Below are 27,231 nucleotides of genomic sequence, written 5' to 3' on the forward strand. Positions count from 1 at the left end.
ACACAGCACCTTATATATAGTAAAAAAAACCAGCATAATGCACTCAACAGGGTAGTGTCAAATAATCAATAAACAGTCAAAAGGGGAAAGAAAACAGACTGGAAAAGAAAAGGTTATTGCTTTAAGCAATCAATAATTTATATGAAATTATTCAACCAATCAACAAAAGAACTGCAAATTAAATGTTTTTGCACACTTATTCCATTGCATGTAGCAGAGATAGTTCACTACTATCTATGTAGGCTTTATAGCAGAAGGGTAAATCTCTCTCACCAGCCTCTCGATGTTGCTTCCTTCAGCGTGAGAGATAGGCAAAACACTGTGGCATTGTTTGAATGGAGCTGAATTGTCCTCAGTAAACCTGCCAATTGAATTTCTAGATCTTGTAGACATTCTCTGCGATGTTTGAGGTACAGTTGTATTACCAATGACTACAGGACCCTGTAAACTGACATTGCTACCAGCAGGTTTGGTCACAGCCTCGTTCACAGAATGAGTAGCAAACTGGGCCTGTGACTCCACCATGTCACGAGTTACAGGTTTTCCCTGGGGTTGCTCCACATCAATATGCTTTGGCTGATTTGTATTTACATTGCACTTAGTTCCTGTGCTTTGAGTCTTTTTGTTGGGTTGTGCATCACTTTTAGCTTGATGGGTGCTTTCTGTTTTTCTCTTGACGGATTCTGCTGTGCCAAGATTTTGTCTACTCACAATTGCCGTTTTATTATTCTTGCAAACCTAGAATTGTGTGAAAGTAAATAAATGTAATTAATATTAATCAACAGGGAAAATTAGCAACAGCCTCTTCAATTGCATACAGCACATCATAAATAGAAAAAGCTGCACAATGCACTCAACAGGGTAGTATCAAATCGTGACTAAACAGCCAATAGAATGGAAAATACAAAGATTTAAACACTACTTAACAGTTATTAAATAATTTGAACAACCAACAAAAGAATTGCAAATTAAATGTTTTTGCACACTTGCTACATTGCATGTGGCTGGGAAAATTCACAACAATCTGTGTAGGCTTTGTAGCAGAAAGGTAAATCTCCCTCACCAGCCTCTCGATGTTTCTTCCTTCAGGGTGAGAGATGGACAAAACACTTTGGCACTGTTTGGATCTAGCTGACTTGTCCTCAGCTTGAACAGTAAAGCCGCTAAATTAATTTCTAGTTCTCGCAGACTGTCTCAGCGATGTTTGAGGTACAGTTGTATTACCAATGACTACAAGATTCTAAAAACCAACGCTGGCAGGTTTGGTCACAAACTCGTTCACAGTTGTCGAGACAGATTTGCTCTGAATTTGAAAAGAATTGGATTGTGTGATTTCTTGTCCAGAATGAGTGGCAAACTGAGTTTGTGACTCCACCATGTCAAAAGATTTTAGTCTCAGAAACATAGAAAATAGGTGCAGGAGTAGGCCATTTGGCCCTTTGAGCCTGCACCGCCATTCAATATGATCATGGCTGATCATCCAACTCAGTATCCAGTACCTGCCTTCTCTCCATACACCCTGATTGCTTTAGCCACATCTAACTCCCTCTTAAATATAGCAAATGAACTGGCCTCAACTCCCTGTTTAAGAGGGAATTGCAGATGCTGGAGAATCGAAGGTTACACAAAAAAGCTGGAGAAACTCAGCGGTTGCAGCAGCATGTATGGAACGAAGGAAATAGGCAACGTTTCGGGCCGAAACCCTTCTTCAGACTTCTTCAGTCTGAAGAAGGGTTTCGGCCCGAAACGGTGCCCATTTCCTTCGCTCCATAGATGCTGCTGCACCCGCTGAGTTTCTCCAGCTTTTTTGTGTAACCTGGCCTCAACTCCCTTCTGTGGCAGAGAATTCCACAGATTCACCACTCTGTGTGTGAAGAATGTTTTTCTCATCTCGATCCTAAAAGATTTACCCCTTATCCTTAAACTGTGACTCCTTGTTCTGGACATCCCCAACATAGGGAACAATCTTCCTGCATCTAGCCTGTCCAACGCCTTAAGAATTTTGTAAGTTTTTGTCAGATCCCCCCTCAATCTTCTAAATTCTAGCGAGTACAAGCCGAGTCTATCCAGTCTTTCTTCATATGAAATTCCTGCCATCCCAGGAATCAGTCTGGTGAACCTACTCTGTACTCCCTCTATGGCAAGAATGTCTTTCCTCAGATTAGGAGACCAAAACTGTGCGCAATACTCCAGGTGTGGTCTCACCAAGACCCTGTACAACTGAAGTAGAATCTCCCTGCTCTTATACTCAAATTTTTTTGCTACGAGTGCTAACATACCATTCACTTTGTTCACTGCCTGCTGCACCTGCATGCCTACTTTCAATGACTGGTGTATCATGACACCGAGGTCTCGTTGCATTTCCCCTTTTCTTAATCGGCCACCATTCAAATAGTCTACTTTCCAGTTTTTGCCACCAAAGTGGATAACCTCACATTTATCCACATTATACTGCATCTGAAATGCATTTTCCCACTTGCCCAACCTATCCAAGTCACCTTGCAGCCTCCTAGCATCCTCTTCACAACTAACACTACCCCCAGCTTCGCATCATCCGCAAATTTGGAGATGTTGCATTCAATTCTCTCATCCAGATCATTAATATATATTGTAAATAGCTGGAGTCCAAGCACTGAGCCTTGCGGTACCTCACTAGACACTGCCTGCCATTCTGAAAAGGACCTGTTTACTCCTACTCTTTGCTTCCTGTCTGCCAGCCAGTTCTCTATCCACATCAATACTGAACCTCCCAATACCGTGTGCTTTTAGTTTGCATACTAATCTCTTATGTGGGACCTTGCCGAAAGCTTTCTGAAAGTCCAGATATAACACATCCACTGGTTCTCCCTTATCCACTCTGCTAGTTACATCCTCGAAAATTCTATAAGATTCCTCAAACATGATTTACCTTTCATAAATCCATACTGACTTTGTCCAATGATTACACCACTTTCCAAATGTGCTGCTATCTCATCTTTAATAACTGACTCTTGCATTTTCCCCACTACCGATGTTAGGCTAACTGTTCTGTAATTCCCCGTTTTCTCTCTCCCTCCCTTTTTAAAAAGTGGGGTTACATTAGCTACCCTCCAATTCTCAGGAACTATTCCAGAATCTAAAGAGTTTTGGAAAATTATCACTATTTCTGGGGCTATTTCCATAAGTACTCTGGGATGCAACCTATCTGACCCTGGGGATTTATCGACCTTTAATCCATTCAATTTACCTAACACCACGTCCCGGCTAACCTGGTTTTCACTCAGTTCCTCCATCTGATTTGACCCCCGGTCCCCTGCTATTTCCGGCAGATTATTTATGTCTTCCTTAGTGAAGAAAGAACCAAAGTAGTTATTCAAATGGTCTGCCATGTCCTTGTTCCCCATGATCAATTCACCTGTTTCTGACTGCAAGAGACCTACATTTATTTTAACTAATCTTTTTCTCTTCACATATCTATAAAAACTTTTGCAGTCAATTTTTATGTTCCCTGCCAGTTTTCTTTCATAATCTATTTTCCCTTTCCTAATGAAGCCCTTTGTCCTCCTCTGATGCACTCTGAATTTCTCCCAGTCCTCTGGTAGGCTGCTTTTCCCGGCTAATGTGTTTGCTTCAACTTTTGTTTTGATCTTATCCCTGATTTCCCTTGTTATCCATGGATGCACTACCTTCCCTGATTTATTCTTTTGCCAAACTGGGATGAACAATTGTTGTAGTTCATCCATGCAGTCTTTAAATGCCTTCCATTGCATGTCCACCGTCAACCCTTTAAGAATCAATTCGTCTATCTTGGCTAATTCACGTTTCATACCCTCAAAGTTACCTTTCTTTAAGTTCAGGACCCTTGTTTCTGAATTAACAATGTCACTCTCCATCCTAATGAAGAACTCAACCATATTATGGTAACTCTTGCCCAAGGAGCCAAGCACAACAAGACTGCTAACTAACCCTTCCTCATTACTCAATACCCAGACAAGAATAGCCAGCTCTCTCGTTGGTTCCACTACATGTTGGTTTAAAAAACTATCCTGCATACAGTCCAAGAAATTCTCTTCCTCAGCACCCCTGCCAATTTGATTCACCCAATCTATATGTAGATTGAAGACACCCATTATAACTGTTTTACCTTGATTGCACACATTTCTAATTTCCTGTTTGATGCCATCCCCAACTCCACTACTACTGTTAGGTGACCTGTACACAACCCCCACTAGCGTTTTCTGCCCCTTAGTGTTTCGTAGCTCTACCCATGTCGATTCCACATCCTCCAAGCTAATGTCCTTCCTTTCTATTGCGTTAATCTGCTCTCTAACCAGCAACGCTACCCCACCTCCTTTTCCTTTCTGTCTATCCCTCCTGAATATTGAATATCCCTGGATGTTCAGCTCCCAGCCTTGGTCACCCTGGAGCCATGTCTCCGTGATCCCAACTATATCATAGTCATTAATAACTATCTGCACATTCAACGCATCCACCTTATTACGAATGCACCTTGCATTGAAACACAAAGCCTTCAGGCTTGTTTTTACAACACTCTTACCCCTTATACAATTATGTTGAAAAGTGGCCCTTTTTGATTTTTGCCCTGGATTTGTCTGCCTGCCACTTATACTTTCCACCTTGCTACCTATTGCATCTACCCTCATTTTACACCCCTCTGTCTCTCTGCTCATGCACCCATCCCCCTGCCACATTAGTTTAAATCCTCCCCGCCAGCACTAGCAAACACTCCCCCAAGGACATTGGTTCCATTCCAGCCCAGGTGCAGACCATCCTGTTTGTACTGGTCCCACCTCCCCCAGAACTGGTTCCAATACCCTAGAAATTTGAATCCCTCCCCCTTGCACCATTTTTCAAGCCATGTATTCATCTGCAATATCCTCCTATTTCTACTCTGACTAGCACGTGGCACTGGTAGTAATCCAGAGATTATTACCTTTGAGGTACTACTTTTAAGTTTATCTCCTAGCTCCCTAAATTCACCTTGTAGGACCTCATCCCGTTTTTTACCTATATCGTTGGTGCCAATGTGCACCACGACAACTGGCTGTTCGCCCTCCCCCTCCCGAATGTTCTGTAGCCGTTCAGTGACATCCCTGACCCTTGCACCAGGGAGGCAACATACCATCCTGGAGTCTCGTTTGCGGCCGCAGAAACGCCTATCTATTCCCCTTACAATTGAATCCCCTATTACTATAGCCTTTCCACTCTTTTTCCTCCCCTTCTGTGCCGCAGAACCACCCAGGGTGCCATGAACTTGGCTGCTGCTGCCTTCCCCTGATGAGCCATCTACCCCAACAGTATCCAAAATGGTATATCTGTTTAGGAGGGAGATGACCGCCGGGGACTCCTGCACTACCTGCCTACTGCTACTCTGGCTATTGGCCACCCGTTCCTTTTCTGTCTGCTTAACTTTTACCTGCGGTGTGGCCAACTCACTGTACGTGCTATTCACGACTTTCTTAACATCGTGGATGCTTCAGTATGAATCCAGCCGCAGCTCCAATCGTTCAATGCGGTCTGCCAGGAGCTGCAGCTGGACACACTTCCTGCAAACGTAGTCACCAGGGACACCGACCATATCTCTGATCTCCCACATGTTGCAGGATGAGCAAACAATGGGGCTGATCTCAACTGACATGGCTTACCCACAAATTAAATCAACTCACTCACACTATAAAAATCTAAATCATTTAAACTATATCTTTACTAAAAATCACTGTACCCTTAACTCACTGAAGCCTCACTGAAGCTTAACTCACTGTACCCTTAACTCACTGTACCCTTAACTCACTGAACCCTTAACTCACTGAACCCTTAACCAGAAAGCACAAATGCAAAGCTGGGGTTGATCCCAATCAGCTGCTTCCTCTAGTCCGCTTCCACCAATCAGCGGCTTCCAGCAGACCACTTCCTTTGAAGTGTGATGGAACGTTACAGGTTGGGTCCTCCTCCTCTTGCTCCAACGGCTCCTGGGCCTCTGAGTAGTAAGGCCCCGCGGTCGATTTTTAAACTCACCGCCCGGAAACTTCTCCTCTTTCTCCAACGGCTCCTGGGCCCCAGTCTTCTCTGGGGTTGCTCCACATCAATATTCTTTGGCTGATTTTTATTTATATTGCGCATAGTCCCTGTGGTTTGAGTCTTTTTCTTGGGTTGTTCATCACTTTTGGCTTGATGGGTGCTCTCTGTTTTTCGCTTAAGGGATGCTGATATGTCAAGAACATGACTACTCATAGTAGCCATTTTATCATTCTTGCAAACCTATGGAAACAGTAAATAGATATAATCAATATTAATCAACAGGGAAAATTGACAACAGGCTCTTCAGTTTTACACAGCACCTTATATATAGTAAAAAAACTGCACAAGGCACGCAACAGGGTAGTGTCAAATAGTGAATAAACAATCAATAGGGGAACGAAAAAAGACTGGAAAAGAAAAAGTTATTGCTTTAACCAATAAATAATTTATATTAAATTATTCAACCAATCAACAAAAGAACTGCAAATTAAATGTTTTTGTGCACTTATTCCATTGCATGTAGCAGGGAATGTTCACTACTATATATGTAGGCTTAATAGCAGAAGGATTAATCTTTCTCACCAGCCTCTCGATGTTGCTTCCTTCAGCATGAGAGATAGGCAAAACACTCTGGCATTGTTTGAATGTAGCTGAATTGTCCTCAGTAAACCTGCTAATTGAATTTCTAGATCTTGTAGACCGTCTCAACGATGTTTGAGGTACAGTTGTATTACCAATGACTACAGGATCCTGTAAACTGACATTGCTACCAACAGGTTTGGTCACAGCCTCATTCACAGTTGTAGAGGCAGATTTGGTTTGAATTTCAAAAAAGTCAGATTGTGCGATTTCCTGTCCAGAATGAGTAGCAAACTGGGCCTGTGACTCTACCATGTCATCAGTTACATGTTTTCCCTGGGGTTGCTCCCCATCAATATGCTTTGGCTGATTTGTATTTACATTGCACTTAGTTCCTGTGCTTTGAGTCTTTTTGTTGGGTTGTGCATCACTTTTAGCTTGATGGGTGCTTTCTGTTTTTCTCTTGACGGATTCTGCTGTGCCAAGATTTTGTCTACTCACAATTGCCGTTTTATCATTCTTGCAAACCTAGAATTGTGTGAAAGTAAATAGATGTAATTAATATTAATCAACAGGGAAAATTAGCAACAGCCTCTTCAATTGTATACAGCACATCAGATAGAAAAAGCTGCACAATGCACTCAACAGGGTAGTATCAAATCGTGAATAAACAGCCAATAGAATGGAAAATACAAAGATTTAAACATTACTTAACAGTTATTAAATAATTTGAACAACCAACAAAAGAATTGCAAATTAAATGTTTTTGCATACTTGCTACATTGCATGTGGCTGGGAAAGTTCACAACAATCTGTGTAGGCTTTATAGCAGAAAGGTAAATCTCCCTCACCAGCCTCTCGATGTTGCTTCCTTCAGGGTGAGAGATGGACAAAACACTTTGGCATTGTTTGGATCGAGCTGAATTGTCCTCAGCTTGGACAGTAAAGCCTAATTGAATTTCTAGTTCTCGCAGACTGTCTCAGCGATGTTTGAGGTACAGTTGTATTACCAATGACTACAGGATTCTGAAAACCAACGCTGGCAGGTTTGATCACAATCTCGTTCACAGTTGTCGAGGCAGATTTGTTTTGAATTTCAAAAAAGTTGGATTGTGTGATTTCTTGTCCAGAACAAGTAGCAAACTGAGCCTGTGACTCCACCATGTCAAGAGTTTTAGGTCTTAGAAACATAGAAAATAGGTGCAGTAGTAGGCCATTCGGCCCTTCAAGCCTGCACCGCCATTCAATATGATCATGGCTGATCATCCAACTCAGTATCCAGTACCTGCCTTCTCTCCATACACCCTGATTGCTTTAGCCACATCTTAAATATAGCAAATGAACTGGCCTCAACTACCTTCTGTGGCAGAGAATTCCACAGATTCACCACTCTCTGTGTGAAGAATGTTTTTCTCATCTTGATCCTAAAAGACTTCCCCCTTATACTTAAACAGTGACCCCTTGTTCTGGACTTCCCCAACATCCGGAACAATCTTCCTGCCCAACCACTTAAGAATTTTGTAAGTTTCTATCAGATCCCCCCTCAATCTTCTAAATTCTAGCGAGTACAAGCCAAGTCTATCCAGTCTTTCTTCATATGAAAGTCCTGCCATACCAGGAAACAGTCTGGTGAACCTCTCTGTACTCCCTCTATGGCAAGAATGACTTTCCTCAGATTAGGGGACCAAACCTGTACGCAATACTCCAGGTGTGATCTCACCAAGACCCTGTAGAACTGCAGTAGAATCTCCCTTCTCTTATACTCAAATCCTTTTGCTATGAATGCTAACATACCATTCGCTTTCTTCACTGCCTGCTGCATCTGCATGCCTACTTTCAATGATTAGTGTACCATGACACCCAGGTCTCGTTGCATCTCCCCTTTTCCTAATCGCCCACCATTCAAATAATAGTCTACTTTCCTGTTTTTGGCAACAAAGTGGTTAACCTCACATTTATCCACATTATACTGCATCTGCAATGCATTTCCCCACTCACCCAACCTATCGAAGTCACCTTGTAGCCTCCTAGCATCCTCCTCACAGCTAACACTGCCCCCCAGCATCGTGTCATTCACAAATTTGGAGATGTTACATTCAATTTCCTCATCCACATCATTAATATATAATGTAAATAGCTGGGGTCCCAGCACTGAGTCTTACGGTGCCCCACCAGTCACAGCCTGCCATTCTGAAAAGGACCCGTTTACTCCTACTCTTTGCTTCCTGTCTGCCAGCCAGTTCCCTATTCACATCAATACTGAACCCAGGGCTCGAAATTAGCGGTTGCCCGGGTGCCAATGGCAACTTACAGTCCCGCCGGGCAACCTAAAAGCCATGACATTTTGCCCAGCTTGGCAAGCAACCGAGACACCCGCCCGCCATCTGTGTCCGAGTCTCGGCTCTCCGCTAGCTCTCGGCACTAGCTCTCGGGTCTCCACTCGGCGCTAGCTCTCGGGTCTCAGCTCTCCGCTTGACGCTAGCTCTCAGCTCGGGGCTCCACTCAGCACGGCCGGCTGCCGCGCACATCATCGGCCGTGGTTGTGCGCATGTGCGGCCCTGCACATGCGCACTGCCACGGCAACTGGTCGGCGTCGGCCACTTTCTCCCTCCCTTTGCATTGTGGGAGTTCTGGCCGCCATTGCTGTCCGGTCGCTGCCTCACTGCGACCGCTGAAAAACAACGCAGAATCACTCCCTGGAGCTGCAGTAACTCCCTGGAGTAACTCTTACTTCTTGGTTTCCTGGTCCTCCAAAAATATTCCAAATGGAATTTAAACTGGTGGACCCACCACCACCAAACTCTGAAAAATAACAGCCTATTGCATTTTATCTGTTTATTTATTGTGTATATATATGGTCTATAGTATATAGATTCACTGAACTTTTATCTCCCGTTCTGTATTATGTTTACATATTCTGTTGTGCTGCAGCAAGCAAGAATTTCATTGTCCTATCTGGGACACCTGACAATAAAACTCTCTTGACTCTTGACTTGGACAAGCAAAAAAGGGTTCTTGGGGGAAAAAAAACCTACCTTAAATTTAGTTGTGTCTGGTTGGTACCTATGGTAGGGTGAAGACTATTCCATGCTTTAATTGTGCGGGAGAACTCCATGGAGCAGCCAGTAACTCTGGATAGAAGAAATTGGGTGATGTTTCGGGTAGAAACCCTTCTTTACATTTCCTCTAGTTTTAGTTTAATTTAAAGATACAGCGTGGAAACAGGCCCTTCGGCCCACCCAGTCTACGCGGACCACCGATCACCCGTACTCTAGTTCTATCCCACATATTAGCGACGTGAGTCAAGAGTGTTTTATTCTCTCACGTCCCAGTTAGAACAATGAAATCCATACTTGCAGCAGCACAACAGAATATGTAAACATAGTACTCTGTAAACAATGTTATAAATGAGAAAACAAACTCCATACAGACAGCATCCATATTCAGGATTAATTCCGGGTCTCTGGCAATTTTAGGCAGCACCTTTATGGCCAATGTACTGCCCCAATAGCCTTGAACTGAATTAAAACCAACAGTAGCTGTAAAGGGGGACAAAGCGTCACTTAGAGATTTAAGACTGAAAATGGATAGTTGTTTTTTTTTTAGTAACCAAAGTTATCAACGTATAATTTTTTGTGTGTTGGAAAATAAAATATAGTGGCAGTTGGTTGACTTGCTGCCTCACACGCCAGAGATTTGTGTTCGATCCTGTTCTCGGGCACTGTCTCTGTTGAATTTGCACAATCTCCCTGCAAGCGTGTGCGTTTCCTCCCACGTCCCAAAGACGCATTGGCTTTGTAGGTTAACTTGTCTGTAAAATTGCCCCTAATGTGCAGGGAGTGGGTGAGGAAAGTGGGATAACATAACTTGTGTGAATGGGTAGACAAAAATGCTGGAGAAACTCAGCAGGTGAGGCAGCATCTATGGAGCGAAGGAAATAGGCGACGTTTCGGGTCGAGACCGTTCTTCAGACTGATGTCGGGAGGGGTGGGGGGCAGGGAAAAAGAAAGGATGAGGCGGAGACAGTAGGTTGTGGGAGAGCTGGGAATGGGAGGGGAAGGAGAGAGAAAGCAAGGACTACCTGAAATTCGAGAAGCCAATGTTCATACCGCTGGGGTGTAAACTACCCAAGCGAAATATGAGGTGCTGTTCCTCCAATTTGCGGTGGGCCTCACTCTGGCCATGGAGGAGGCCCAGGACAGAAAGGTCGGATTCGGAATGGGAGGGGGAGTTGAAGTGCTGAGTCACCTGGAGATCAGGTTGGTTATTGCGAACTGAGTGGAGGTGTTGTGCAAAGCCATCGCCAAGCCTGCGCTTGGTCTCACCGAGGTTGATCATACGCTGTATAACCATATTTTTGTTTGGAAGTGGAAATGGATAATAGAAATTGCATTCATTGCAATGTGTAAAAAGAGACGAGATACTTTATTGTAATTTTGCTGCATGTTATTGTGGTATACATCATGTCTTGATTGGTGAATATGTTTAGTTTGTGACTTTATTTGAAGCAGAAATAATATGTGAATGGTTCATTGACCATAATTCCGACTGGTAAATACGCACTTCATCCGAGCACATTATAGCAAGCGTCATGCAAGCCATCTTAAATGATCACCTAAACTGTCATTTGGCAACCTAAAAAGCTGCCAAGGTTGCCCGGCTGGCAACAGGGAAAAAAAGTTAAGCGAGAGTCCTGTGAACCCCCAATACCGTGTGCTTTAAGTTTGCATACTAATCTATTATGTGGGACCTTGTCGAAAGCCTTCTGAAAGTCCAGATAGAACACATCCACTGGTTCATCCTTATCCACTCATCCTCAAAAAATTCTACAAGATTCGTCAGACATGATTTACCTTTCATAAATCCATGCTGACTTTGTCCAATGATTTCACTACTTTCCAAATGTGCTGCTATCCCATCTTTAATAACTAACTCTAGCATTTTCCCCTCTACTGATGTTAGACTAACTGGTCTATAATTCCCCGTTTTCTCTCTCTCTCCTTTTTTAAAAAGTGGGGTTGCATTAGCTACCCTCCAATCCTCAGGAACTACTACAGAATCTAAAGTTTTTTGAAAAATTATCACTAATGCATCCGCTATTTCTGGGGATACTTAAGTACTCTGGGATGCAGCCTATCTGGCCCTGGGGATTTATCGGCCTTTAATCCATTCAATTTACCTAACACCACGTCCCAGCTAACTGGGTTTCACTCAGTTCCTCCAACTCATCCCAGTCCCCTGCTATTTCTGGCAGATTATTTATATCTTCCTTAGTGAAGACAGAACCAAAGTAGTTATTCAATTGGTCTGCCATGTCCTTGTTCCCCATGATCAATTCGCCAGTTTCTTACTGCAAGGGACCTACATTTGTTTTAACCAACCTTTTTCTCTTCACATATCTATAAAAACTTTTGCAGTCAGTTTTTATGTTCCTTGCCAGTTTTCTTTCATAATCTATTTTCCCTTTCCTTTCCCTTTGTCCTCCTCTGCTGGACTCTGAATTTCTCCGAGTCCTCGGGTAGGCTGCTTTTTCTGGCTAATTTGTATGCTTCATCTTATCCCTGATTTCCCTTGTTATCCACGGATGCACTACCTTCCCTGATTTATTCTTTTGTCAAACTGGGATGAACAATTGTTGCAGTTCATCCATGCAGTCTTTAAATGCCTTCCATTGCATGTCCACCGTCAACCCTTTAAGAATCAATTGCCAGTCTATCTTGGCCAATTCATGTCTCATACCCTCAAAGTTACCTTTCTTTAAGTTCAGGACCCTTGTTTCTGAATTAACAATGTCACTCTCCATCGTAATGAAGAACTCAACCATATTATGGTCACTCTTGCCCAAGGAGCCAAGCACAACAAGACTGCTAACTAACCCTTCCTCATTACTCAATACCCAGACAAGAATAGCCAGCTCTCTCGTTGGTTCCACTACATGTTGGTTTAAAAAACTATCCTGCATACAGTCCAAGAAATTCTCTTCCTCAGCACCCCTGCCAATTTGATTCACCCAATCTATATGTAGATTGAAGACACCCATTATAACTGTTTTACCTTGATTGCACACATTTCTAATTTCCTGTTTGATGCCATCCCCAACTCCACTACTACTGTTAGGTGACCTGTACACAACCCCCACTAGCGTTTTCTGCCCCTTAGTGTTTCGCAGCTCTACCCATGTCGATTCCACATCCTCCAAGCTAATGTCCTTCCTTTCTATTGCGTTAATCTGCTCTCTAACCAGCAACGCTACCCCACCTCCTTTTCCTTTCTGTCTATCCTGAATATTGAATATCCCTGGATGTTCAACTCCCAGCCTTGGTCACCCTGGAGCCATGTCTCCGTGATCCCAACTATATCATAGTCATTAATAACTATCTGCACATTCAACTGTGATCAGCTGGAATTAGCAATCATTATATTATCCAAGCAAAACTGAACTTAAAGCTTAAAGTTCCTTCAAAACCACCGCGTAAAATTTCTCTCTGGAAAAAAGTGAACAGCGAGGAATTTAAAGTCTTAGCAAAAAAACTGGGAAAAGATTTCTTCAACCTACAACCAGATAAAAGATCTGTAAATGACAACTGGGTGTGGCTGAGAAACTCCTTAAATAATATTGTTACAAAACATGTAACATTACAATCATTAAGGGCCGTATGTGTCCTCCTTGGTTTTCGGGAAAACTGAAACGTCTCTGCAGTAAGAAAGAGAAGTTTTATATCTGTGCCAAAAAAGGGGTACACAACTGGACTGGGACAATTTTACTAGAGTGGGAAAGCAAGTCGATCGTGCAATTAAGAGTGCTCATAGACAACATGTTTCTTCTATTCTTGGGGGAGAGCAACCCAAGGCATTTTGGAGATATGTGAAATCCAGACGGACAGACAACACTGGTGTCCAGATGCTTAAAGTGAACAACTGTCTGATCACTGAGGACTAGGCGAAAGCAGCTCTTGCAAACCAATTTCAACACGTTTTCACCTGAGAAGATGTGGAGCCTTCATCATTTCCAGTCCTACCGCCCAGCCCGTATGCTGATATGCCTGCTATTAAAATTGAGGTTGAAGGTGTCAAGAAGTTATTGCTCAACATCAATACCACAAAAGCAATTGGACCAGATCAGATACAGAATCAAGCCCTCAAGATCGCAGCCGAAGAACTGGTTCCAGTTTTGCAGTTCATTTTTGCAACAATCGCTTGACTCAGGTGATGTTCCGCTGGATTGGAGGAAGGCTAACATCACTCCTCTCTTTAAGAGGGTTCAACCACCAACTCAGCAAATTATTGTCCTGTTTCATGAACAAGTACTTGCTGCAAATTGCTGGAGCATTTAATTGATAGTAATCTGATGCGACGCGTGAGCAAACATAACATTCTTGCTGACAACCAACATGCATTTCAGAGGCATAGATCATGCGAGTCTCAACTTATCCTGATGACAAATGACCTGGCCAAGCACCTTGATAGTAACGTCATCACGGATTTAGTTGTGCTGGACTTTTCTAAAGCATTTGATGTCATCCCACACCAGACTGCTTCGGAAACTTGACTTCCATGGTATTCGTTCCAACACGAAACAATGGATTTCCAGTTTCCTGCCAAAACGTCTTCAGCGTGTGTGTGTGAATGGAAAGAGCTCCAATTGGCATCCAGTGTTGAGTGGTACACCCCAGGGCACAGTACTTGGCCCACACCTGTTTTTGCTTTACATAAATGACATCCATGAAAAAGTCGCAAGTACAACCAGACTTTTCGCTGATGATTGTTTGCTGTACCGTCCAATTAAGTCAGCTGATGATGAAGATACTCTCCAACAGGATCTCGCTACTATGGTTGAGTGGTCACAACAATGGGGCATGCAGTTCAACCCTTCCAAATGTGAAACTATGCGTGTCACCAGAAAGAGGAATCCAGGCGAAACATCTCACAATATACTTGGTGCCACCCTTGAAGAATCCAAACAAGCCAAGTATCTTGGCATCAAATTGCAGAATGATCTGCGTTGGAATGGACAGACTCATCATGCAACGGTGAAAGCAACAGGTGTCCTAAACTTTCTGAGGCGTAACTTTCATCATTGTTCAACTTCTGTCAAGGAGAAGCTATACTTCACCCTCGTTAGATCTCATTTGGACTACGCAGTTGCAGCATGGGACCTATACACAAATAAAAACATTTCTTCCATCGAACGTGTCCAAAGACAGTCAGCTCGATTTGTTACTAACACCCATGAGAGAGAAGCGAGTGTCGCCAAACTTCTGAATTTTTTGGGGTGGAACCCTCTCCAAGACAGACCTGAAGCACAGCGTTAGACCTGTTTTTACAAAATGTTAAATGGTCAGCTCGACATAGACTATAAAACCTACACCAAACCCAAACAAATTAGGAGCAGTCAAGGGCATTCGATCCAATTTGTGATCCCAGTTACAAAGACAGATGTGTACAGCAATTCGTTCTTCCCCCGCACAATTAAAGCATGGAATAATCTCCACCCAACTATAGTTACCCAACCAGATGCAACTAAATTTAAAGTAGCTCTTTCTTCCCAATAACCCTTTCTGTCTTAAGCCCTCCCTTCACCACCTCTAGTTTAAATTCCATTTGGAATATTTTGGAGGACCAAGAAACCAAGAACCAAGAACTCATCCACCTTATTACGAATGCTCCTTGCATTGAGACACAAAGCCTTCAGGCTTGTTTTTACAACCCTCTTACCCCTTTTTCAATTATGTTGATAAATGCCCCTTTTTGATTTTTGCCCTGGATTTGTATGCCTGCCACTTTTACTTTTCACCTTGCTACCTATTGCTTCTACCCTCATTTTACACCCCTCTGTCTCCCTGCTCATGCACCCATCCCCCTGCCACATTAGTTTAAATCCTCCCCGATAGCACTAGCAAACACTCCCCCAAGGACATTGGTTCCATTCCAGCCCAGGTGCAGACCATCCTGTTTGTACTGGTCCCACCTCCCCCAGAACTGGTTCCAATGCCCTAGAAATTTAAATCCCTCCCCCTTGCATCATTTTTCAAAGCCACGTATTCATCTGCAATATCCTTCTAATTCGACTCTGACTAGCACGTGGCACTAGTAGTAATCCAGAGATTATTACCTTTAAGGTCCTACTTTCAAGTTTATCTCCTAGCTCGCTAAATTCACCTTGTAGGACCTCATCCTGTTTTTTACCTTTGTCGTTGGTGCCAATGTGCACCACGACAACTGGCTGTTCACCCTCCCCCTCCAGAAAGTTCTGCAGCCGTTCAGTGACATCCCTGACCCTTGCACCAGGGAGGCAACATACCATCCTGGAGTCTCATTTGCGGCCGCAGAAACGCCTATCTATTCCCCTTACAATTGAATCTCCTATTACTATAGCCTTTCCACTCTTTTTCCTCCCCTCCTGTGCCGCAGAGCTACCCATGCTGCCATGAACTTGGCTGCTGCTGCCTTCCCCTGATGAGTCATCTCCCCCAACAGTTTCCAAAATGGTACATCTGTTTAAGAGGGAGATGACCGCCGGGGACTCCTGCACTACCTGCCTACTGCTACTCTGGCTATTGGCCACCCGTTCCCTTTCTGTCTGCTTAACATTTACCTGCGGTGGGACCAACGTGTTATTCACGATTTTCTCAGCATCGTGGATGCTCCAGTATGAATCCAACCACAGCTCCAATTGTTCAATGCGGTCTGCCAGGAGCTGCAGCTGGACACACTTCCTGCAAACGTAGTCACCAGAGACATCGACCATATCCCTGATCTTCCACATGTTGCAGGATGAGCAAACCATGGGGCCGATCTCAACTGACATGGCTTACCCCCAAAATTAAAACAACTCATTCACACTATAAAAATCTTAATCCTTTAAACAGTACCTTTACTAAAAAGCACTGTACCCTTAATTCACTGAACCCTTAATTCACTGAATCCTTAACTCACTGAACCCTTGACCAGAAAGCACAAATGCAAACCTGGGGTTGATCCTAATCAGCTGCTTTCTCGAGTCCGCTTCCACCAATCAGCGGCTTCCACCAGACCACTTCCTTTGAAGTGTGATGGAACGCTACAGGTTGGGTCCTCCTCCTCTTGCTCGAACGGCTCCTGGGCCTCTGTGGAGTAAAGCCCCGCGCTCCATTTTTAAACTCACCGCCCGGTAACTCCTCCTCTTGCTCCAACACCTACTCCCCTTCCTCCTGGGCCCCCGTCTTCTCTGGGGTTGCTCCACATCAATATTCTTTGGCTGATTTTTATTTATATTGCGCTTAGTCCCTTTGCTTTGAGTCTTTTTCTTGGGTTGAACATCACTTTTGGCTTGATGGGTGCTTTCTGTTTGTCTCTTAAGGGATGCTGATATGCCAAGAACATGACTACTCATGGTAGCCATTTTATCATTTTTGTAAACCTATGAAAACAGTAAATCGATATAATCAATATTAATCAACAGGGAAAATTGACAACAGGCTCTTCAGTTTTACATAGCACCTTATATATAGTAAAAAAACTGCACAATGCATGCAACAGGGTAGTGTCAAATAGTGAATAAATAGTCAATAGGGGAAAGAAAGACTGGAAATGAAAAAGTTATTGCTTTAAGCATTAAATAACTTATATTAAATTATTCAACCAATCAACAAAAGAACTGCAAATTAAATGTTTTTGCACACTTATTCCATTGCATGTAGCAGGGAAAGTTCACTACTATCTATGTAGGCTTTATAGCAGAAGGAAAATCTTTCTCACCAGCCTCTCGATGTTGCTTCCTTCAGCGTGAGAGATAGGCAAAACACTCTGGCATTGTTTGAATGTAGCTGAATTGTCCTCAGTAAACCTGCTAATTGAATTTCTAGGTCTTGTAGACCGTCTCAACGATGTTTGAGGTACAGTTGTATTACCAATGACTACAGGATCCTGTAAACTGACATTGCCACCAGCATGCTTCGTCACAGCCTCGTTCACAGTTGCAGAGACAGATTTGGTCTGAATTTCCAAAAAGTCAGTTTGTGCGATTTCTTGTCCAGAATGAGTAGTAAACTGGGCCTGTGACTTTACCATGTCATGAGTTACAGGTTTTCCCTGGGGTTGCTCCACATCAATATGCTTCGGCTGAGTTATATTTAAATTGCGCTCAGTCCCTGTGCTTTGAGTCTTTTTCTTGGGTTGTTCATCACTTTTGGCTTGTTGGGAGCTTTCTGTTTCTCTCTTATTGGATGCTGATATGTCAAGAACATGACTACTCATAGTAGCCATTTTATCATTCTTGCAAACCTATGAAAACAGTAAATAGATATAATCAATATTAATCAACACGGAAAATTGACAACAGGCTCTTCCATTTTACGAAGCACCTTATATATAGTAAAAAAACTGCACAATGCACTCAACAGAGTGGTTCATTTTGCTCGTGTCAGACATCGTATTGGTCGCGGTTGGCTTCTGTCGTCGTCTAACTGCATGTTGATAGAATTGGTTGCCCGACGCGTCACAGAGTGCATCATGTCGTTGTTTACGGGGATAGTATAGTAGTCAATAGTCAGATTAATTCGACACGTGCACAGTAAAGTGAGTGAAATGAACTTGCCAGCAGCGGTAACATAAAAAAGAACGCACAGTACCCAATAAAAATTTATCAAAAACATCCACCACAGCATTCAACACTGTGTTGGAAGGCACAAATTTAGTCAGTCCTCCTCTACTTTCCCCCGTGGTCGGGACCACCAACCTCCGCAGTCGCCGCTGCGGGCGACCGGATGTACAGACAAGGCAAGTCACGTATCGATGCTTCCCTACCGGAGACTGCAGCTTCAAGAAGGTGTAGGCCGCAGGATGGCCGCGAGGAAGCTTCTGAAATGATCCTCAACAGGATAGTATCAAATAGTGAATGAAAAATCAATATGGGAGAGAAGACAGACTGGGAAAAAGTTATTGCTTTAAGCATTAATTAAAATATATTAAATTATTCAACCAATCAACAAAAGAACTGCAAATGAAATATTTTTGCACACTTATTCCATTGCATGTCAGTGGGAAAAGTTCACTACTATCTATGTAGGCTTTATAGCAGAAGGGTAAATCTTCCTCACCAGCCTCTCGATGTTGCTTCCTTTAGTGTGACAGATAAACAAAACACTTTGGCAATATTTGAATGTAACTGAATTGTCTTCAGTTTTGACAGTAAAGTCGCTAATTGAATTTCTAGATTTTGCAGCCTGTCTCAGCGATGTTTGAGGTACAGTTGTATTACCAATGACTACAGAATGCTGTAAACTGACACTGCTAACAGCAGGCTTGATCACAGCCTCGTTCACAGTTGTAGAGGCAGATTTGCTCTGAATTTCAAAAAAGTCGGATTGTGTGATTTCTTGTCCAGAATGAGTAGCAAACTGGGCCTGTGTCTCCACCATGTCACGAGTTACAGGTTTTCCCTGGGGTTGCTCCCCATCAATATGCTTTGGCTGATTTTCATTTATATTGCACTTTGTCCCTGTGCTTTGAGTCTTTTTGTTGGGTTGTACATCACTTTTGGATTGATGGGTGCTTTCTGTTTTTCTCTTAAGGGATGCTGATATGTCAAGAACATGACCACTCCTAGTAGCCATTTTATCATTCTTACGAACCTATGAAAACAGTAAATAGATATGAATCAATATTAATCAACAGGGAAAATTGACAACTGCCTCTTCAATTACAGAATACTACTGCAGGGAGATGGTGTTTCAGTTGCATAAGTATTGCCTGTGATCATGTCTGAAATGCTATCTACAGTATTGCCCCCCCCCCCCCCCTTACAAACGCATTGGGAAAAAAACAGTTCAAAAGGCTGAGGAGAGGTCAGGAGACTAGGCATTCAGCTGCTGTAGTGGAGAAGAGTGAGTAAGGGACTTGATTGAAACATATAAGATGCTGACATTGTGAATGTAGAGAGCATATTTCTTCTTGAAGAATGATCAACAACTAAAGGCAATTGTTTAAAAATAAGTTAATAGTACAAAAATAAGAGATTGCTCATATAAGACAGAACTGTTTTTAAGTAATAGCCATATAGTCTGCAGCCAAACCTTGGAGCATGATGTGAAAATAAGTCGACTGTACACAAATTCTGGGTAAAAGGTGTCACTTTTGCATGGACTCTTTATTCGAGTATAAAGAGGAAGCAGAACCAGGCAGGCACATGATCTTATTGAGCCAATTGTGAAATATTGCACAACATAATGGAATCTCAGGTTGCTCAATTAAGGATCAAAAAGGGAGCAATGGAGCAAATATGCCTTGTTCTGGAATCAATTCTGGAATGAATGATCTCAGAGTGATGAGAGTCTTGGCCAACAAACATTTTAGATTAGGAGACTGCATAAAATAGTGACGGGGAACAACCATGTCAAAGAAAACTGGAACTCAGAGAAGATTATAGCCCCCCCATTGGAGTAAATCTTACTAGTTCACCATGCACAGTTAGTATTTATGTTCAGGCCGTGAGTCTTGTGATTTAGTACAACAAGCTGGACAAACAAATCAAATGTGCTTAGTTGGCGACAGCAATAGACAACTGTATGACAGTTATGTGAAAGGGAAATAGAGATTAGGAAGCAAAAACAGGAATTAGAAACTGTAGAACAAGAAGCAAATGAGTTACATGAGAGAATATGAGAAGAGGAACAAAATAACCAATTGCAGATGCTGCAAATGAATCAATTTCAACAAGCTTATCGAGAAAGGGAAAAGACGATCAGAGAGTGTGAATCAGGAGGTTGCAGCGGTAACAACAAAATTCACAAACCTACAGACAGCAGGTGGGAAGGAGAAATAAATGTAAGCCTGCTGTAAGTTCCAACACAAAATTGATTTAATGATTCAATTATACTTTGTCATATGTACCTAGGTATCGTGAAATTCTTTGTTTTGCATACAATGTACTAAATTCATACTATCGATGAGTGCAATTATGGATAAGTACAGTAGGTGTTGGAAGGAACAGCAGATGCTGAAGACTGAAGAAGACCCAAAATGCTGGAGTAACTCAGCGGGTCAGGTGGCATCTCTGGAGAGAAAGAATGGAGATGCTGCCTGTCTCACAGAGTTACTCCAGCATTTTGTGCCTATCACAGATAAGTACATAGTGTCCATTCAACAAAGGCCCTTGGATCATAATGTAGGTTTTACAAAAACTGAAACTATAATGAACATATGCATTGTTCCAGGTGCCTTGAAAAAAGAGGTATGGTGGACTAACTGAAACCAGCTGTGCAGAAGCACATTTTTTCTGATAATTCAACAGTAAGGAAAAACAAAAAATCAAGAGCAGAAGAAATAAAAGCAAAATTGGTCCTTTTGCCATTTTGAGCATGCACATGTGAGGATGGTTCAATATCTGCAAGATGAAAGTCCCCGACCAACCTGCCCCCACTGCACCATGTGGATCTCTGAATGTAAAGCTTTACAAGGTGATGGAAAACTGGTAGCTATGTCCTATAAATCAGGAGCCACCTCTCACTGATGATAGACGTCATTCATCAAGTCATTGAAGGAACATCGTCCTCAGACCTGGCATAACCAGGTAGTTTACCTGGTGGTTTACGAGGCATACATGATCTCTTCCTTCTAACTGCTTCGCACTCTTGCACTACCTCCAGCGGGCATTTCAAGGCACTGTAAAAGGACCATTGACACTCTCTCTGAAAATCCCTCTAATTTCACCTGAAGGATAAACGAACCAATGGCTGAATCCTGACGCAGGCAATATATACAGGAATTAAACTATCCTTCATCTCCACTGGTTATGTCAAACAAGTGGTGGAAGCAGATACAATAGCAACATTAAGAGGCATTTAGAAAGGCACATGAACAGGCAGGGAATGGAGGGACACAGGCCACGTGCAAGCAACCGTTTAGTTTAAATTGGCATCATGACTGGCACAGACATCATGAGCCAAAGGGCCTTTTCCTGTGCTGTACCTTTCTATGTTCTATATTTTAAATTTTACAAAAGTACTTGACACCTACCTCAAGCTTCTTATTGTCCACTGTATTTTTTAAAGCCATGTTTCTTATACGTTTTTGGTTAGCTCCTACTTTGACTGTAACTAGAATAACAAATTGTCATTTCTCTTTTCAAAATTGAAATTAACCAGAAAATGCACAATAACTTACATTAATGACAAATAAAACATCATCAAATCCCATGGTCAGTACCAAATTATTGATTCCAAGAAGCAACATTGTCAATAGTGATAGTGCTATCATAAACTATACGTTAAATTAATTGTTTGATTAGTGACATAGAATGATACAGTGTGGAAATAGGCCCTTCGGCCCAACTTGCCCACACTGGCCAACATGTCCCAGCTACACTAGTCCCATCTGCCTGTGTTTAGTCCATTTCCCTCCAAACCTATCCTATCCATGAACCTGTCCAACTGTTTCTTAAACGTTGGGCTAGTCCTAGCCCCAACTTCCTCTTCAGGCAGCTTGTTCCATACACCCACCATGCTTTGTGTGAAAAGGTTACCCCTCAGATTCCTATTAAATCTATTCCCCGTCACCTTAAGCCAATGTCCTCTGGTCCACGTTTCACTTACTCTGGGCAAGAGACTGTACATCTACCCGATCTATTCCTGTCATGATATTATACACCTCTATAAGATCACCCCTCGTCCTCCTGCACACCAAGGAACAGAGACCCCAGCCTACTCAACCTCTTCCTATAGCTCAGACGCTTTAGTCCCGGCAACATCCTCGTAAATCTGTTTAAGAGGGAACTGCAGATGCTGGAGAATCGAAGGTTACACAAAAAAGCTGGTGAAACTCAGCGGGTGCAGCAGCATCTATGGAGCGAAGGAAATAGGCAACGTTTCGGGCCGAAACCCTTCTTCAGACTGAGGGTTTCAGCCCGAAACGTTGCCTATTTCCTTCGCTCCATAGATTCTGCTGCACCCGCTGAGTTTCTCCAGCTTTTTTGTGTCATCCTCGTAAATCTTCTCTGTACCCTTTCTAGCTTGACAACATCTTTCCTATAACATGGTGCCCACAACTGAACACAATATTCTAAATGCGGTCTCACCAACATCTTATACAACTGCAACATGACCTCCCAATAACTGATCTACTCAACACTATGTCTGATGAAGGCTAATGTGCCAAAAGCCTTTTTTTACCACCTTATCAACCTGCAACTCGACCTTCAAGGAACCATGCACCTGTACTCCTCTGGTCTACAACACTCTCCACAGCCTTACCATTCACTGTGTAGGTCCTGCCCGTGTTAGACTTCCCAAAATACAACACCTCACATTGCTCTGTATTAAATTCCATCAACCATTCCTTAACCTACCTGGCCAATCGATCAAGATCCTGCTGCAACTTTTCACAGCCATCTTCACTATCTGCAAAACCATCATGTCTTCAAAAAACTCAGATTTGCGAGACACGACCTACCAAGTACAAAACTACCCTGTCTATCCCTAATCAGCCCTTGTCCGTCCAAATGCCTGTATATTCTATCCCCCAGAATACTCCCTAGTAACCTCCCGACTACAGATGTTAAGCTCACTGGCCTACAGTTCCCAGCATTTGCCCTACAGCCCTTCTTGAATAGAGACCCGACATTTTGCCACTTCCAGCCTTCCGGCATCTTTAGTTTAGTTTAGTTTAATTTAATTTAGTTTAGAGAAACAGGCCGTCGGTCAACCGAGTCCGCACCGACCACGGTGGCGCAGCGGTAGAGCTGCTGCCTTGCAGTGCCGGACACCCGGATTCGATCCAGACTGCAGATGCTGCTTGTACGGAGTTTGTATGTTCTCCCCGTGACAGCGTGGGTTTTCTCCGAGATTTTCGGTTTCCTCCCACACTCCAAAAACTTACAGATATGTAGTTCTATGGGTAAAATTGTCCCTAGAAACATAGAAAATAGGTGCAGGAGTAGGCCATTCGGTCCTTCGAGCCTGCACCTCCATTCAATATGATCATGGCTGATCACCTAGTGTGCGATAGGTCCGTGCAGTATCTCTAAACTAAAGACCAGCAATCCCCGCACATTAACACTATCCTACACACACTAGGGACAATTTCACGCATTCACCAAGCCATTTAACCTACATATCTGTTCATCTTTGGAGTGTGGGAGGAAACCGAAGATCTCAGAGAAAACCCACGAGGTCACGGGTCAGTACGTAAAACTCCGTACAGACAGCACCCGTACTCGGGATTGAACCCGGCACTGCAAATGCTGTAAGGAAACAACTCTACCGCTGTGCCACTGTGGCCACCCTCTCCTGTATTTAAAGACGACTCCTAAATTTCAACCAGGGATTCTGCAACTTACTCTCTAATTTCCCACAATGTCCTCGAATATATCTGATCAGGCCCTGGAGATTTGTCTACCTAGACACGATAGTACTTTCAGCATTTCTTCGACGGTAACACTGACTGCTCTCAAGACACTTCCATTGACTGCCCCAAGTTCCTTGTCCTTCTATCTTTCTTCTTGGTAAATACAGAGGAGAAATACTCATTGAGGACCTTTCCCATCTCCTGTGGCTCCCCATAGAGGTAGCTGCTTTGACTCCTGAGGTCCCACTCTCTCACTGGTTACCCTTTCCCCCTTATGTATTTATAAAATCTCTTGGGGTTGTCCTTAATGCAACTCCTGGCCCCTTTATGCCCCTCTGATTTCTTTGTTACTTTACTCCTTAGTTCCCAAAACGTCTCCAGGAATGCACTTGATCCCAGCTGCCTATACCTGTCTCATGCGTCCTTCTTATTCTTGACCAATGCCTCAATTTCCCTCGTCAGCTAACAGTGACGTGCATATCCTGAGCTTTTGTCAGCACACTTTTAAAAACATCCCACTTGGCTGATGTTCCTTTCCCCTCAAATAACCTACTCCAGTCAACTTGAACAAGATCTTCTCTCATACCCTCACAACCCACTCCCATAAGGATACAGCATGGAAAAAGGTCATTCGCCCGACCGAGTCCATGCTGACCATTACACAATATGTTATCTCACTTTCTCATCCACTTGCTACACACTAAGGCCAATTTAACATAGAAAATCCCACATCTTGGATATGTGGAATGAAACCGAAGCACCCGGTGGAAACCCAGGTAGTCACAGGAAGAACGTGCTGACTCCAGACAACAGCTGAGATCATGATTGAACCCGGGGCTCTGGAGCTGTGCAGCAGTGGCTCGACCAGCTGAACCAGTGTGCCACCCCATCTAATCTAGTTCCAATACAATACGTTTCCTCGCGGTATCTCTAAAGTCGACAGTAATAATAGCAAATAAGGAAATTATAATGGATTTAGTTACAGTGCCCTCCATAATGTTTGGGACAAAGACCCATAATTTATTTATTTGTCTCTGTACTCCACAATTTGAGATTTGTAATAGAATCACATGTGGTTAAAGTGCACATTGTCAGATTTTATTAAGGGCACCATAACGTTTGAGACACATGGCTTCACAGGTGTTTGTAATTGCTCAGGTGTGTTTCATTGCCTCCTTCATGCAGGAAAAAGAGAGCTTCCAGCGTCTAGTCTTTCCATCACCTTTGGAATATTTTATTGCTATTTATTAACATGAGGACCAAAGTTGTGCCAATGAAAGTCAAAGAAACCATTATGAGACTGAGAAACAAGAATATAGCTGTTAGAGACATCAGCCAAACCTTAGGCTTACCAAAATCAACTGTTTGGAACATTATTAAGAAGAAAGAGAGCACTGGTGAGTTTACTAATCACAAAGGGCCAAGGAAGACCTCCACCGCTGATGATAGAAGAATTCTCTCTATAATAAAGAAAAATCCCCAAACACCTATCCGACAGATCAAAAACACTCTTCAGGAGTCAGGTATGAATTTGTCAATGACCACTGTCTGCAGAAGACTTCATGAACAGAAATACAAAGGCTACACTGCAAACCACTGGTTAGCCGCAAAAATAGGATGGTAGGTTACAATTTGCCAAGAAGTGCTTAAAAGAGCAACCATAGTTCTGGAAAAAGGTCTTGTGGACAGATGAGACGAAGATTAACTTATACCAGAGTGATGGCATGAGCAAAGTATGGATGAGAGAAGGAAATGCCCAAGATCCAAAGCATACTACCTCATCTGTGAAACACGGTGGTGGGGGTGTTATGGCCTGGGCTTGTATGGCTGCTGAAGGTACTGGCTCACATATCTTCATTGATGATACAACTGCTGATGGTAGTAGCATAATGAATTTTGAAGTGTATATACATGTCCTATCTGCTCAAGTTCAAACAAATGCCTCAAAACTCATTGCCTAGCGGTTCATTCTACAGAAAGACAATTATCTCAAACATGCTGCTAAAGCAACAAAGGAGTTTTTCAAAGCTAAAAAATGGTCAATTCTGGAATGGCCAAGTCAATCACCTGATCTGAACCCAATTGAGCATGCCTTTTATATTATTTGAAGAGAAAACTGAAGGGGATTAACCCCCAAAACAAGCATAAGCTAAAGATGGCTGCAATACAGGCCTGGCAGCGCATCACCAGAGAAGATACCCAGCAACTGGTGATGTCCATGAACCCCAGACTTCAAGCAGTCATTGCATACAAAGGATTTGCAACAAGATACTAAACATGACTACTTTCATTTACATTACATTGCCGTGTTCCAAACATTATGTTGTCCTGAAATGGGGGGACTATGTATAAGCACTGCTGTAATTTCTACATGGTGAAATCAAAATGTATAAAAATGGCCCATATTAAAATCTGACAATGTGCACTTTAACCACATGTTTTTTTTCTATTACAAATCTCAAATTGTGGAATACAGAGGCAAATAAATAAATGATGGGTCTTTGTCCCAAACATTATGGAGGGCACTGGATGAAAAATATCATGGGCAAAGGAAAAAGAGTCTAGAGAGGATATTATAAAGCCTCTGAGCAATGTTTTTCAATCACCTCTGGCTTCAGGCATGCCATCAAAGAAATGGAGTTTTGCGAAAGTCCTCCCTTACTTGCTAATAAATGATGGCATAATCATGCAGGTAAAATTAAATTAAAATTAAAGGTAGAATACATTCATACCTTTTCTCCTTTGCGGATGGATTTTGATTAAACTCTTCATGTCGTCACCCACAGCTAAATCCATTGCGCAGTTGCCAAAATCATTCTTTTCAAAGGGATCAGCTCCATGTTGCATCAGTAATTGCACCACCTATTGGTGATACATTATAAAAGGATAGAATAACTTAATTCTTGATCGTTCCTTTGGATACGAATCAGAGGAATACGTCTGATTATAAACTCAATTATCTACCATATTATCCATTCTCTACAATAATTTGTGAACTGGATTCTAATGGGTTAATCATAAAACTAACAATTAAGGCACTGTTAGATCACAAAGCAGGTTGTAAAAAGAAAAATATTTTCATCAAGTTCTTTCACTTTTCTATAAACATTTTAAAGGTAAAGTGAATGGCAAGTGTATTGTGGTGGGGAGAAGCAATGCAAAAATAATTAATGTTAAGCAAAAAGGTTGAAAATATATATATTTAAACTAGAATCAAAATATTCATATACATTTCCAGATAACTAAAAAAAACAAGGTGAACGGCCTTAATGTTGGGGTTGGTTTAATATTGTCACATGTCTGAGATTCAGTGAA

General features: G+C 42.6%; 1 protein-coding gene across 1 annotated transcript in view; it reads right to left on the reverse strand.

The window, feature by feature from the left end:
* The window catches only part of LOC129695298 (uncharacterized), a 97,509-nt gene extending 70,466 nt beyond the window's left edge, over positions 1 to 27,043 (reverse strand). The window contains 8 exon segments of the mRNA XM_055632120.1: positions 274 to 738; positions 6,016 to 6,258; positions 6,601 to 7,125; positions 16,742 to 16,996; positions 17,335 to 17,859; positions 18,675 to 19,208; positions 21,592 to 21,671; positions 26,649 to 27,043. Coding sequence (XP_055488095.1) covers positions 274 to 738; positions 6,016 to 6,258; positions 6,601 to 7,125; positions 16,742 to 16,996; positions 17,335 to 17,859; positions 18,675 to 19,208; positions 21,592 to 21,671; positions 26,649 to 26,763 — 2,742 coding nt within the window. The 5' untranslated portion in view covers positions 26,764 to 27,043.
* Positions 27,044 to 27,231: the final 188 nt, after the last annotated feature.

This window comes from Leucoraja erinacea, chromosome 3, assembly GCF_028641065.1.
Source record: "Leucoraja erinacea ecotype New England chromosome 3, Leri_hhj_1, whole genome shotgun sequence".
Lineage (NCBI taxonomy): Eukaryota > Metazoa > Chordata > Chondrichthyes > Rajiformes > Rajidae > Leucoraja > Leucoraja erinaceus.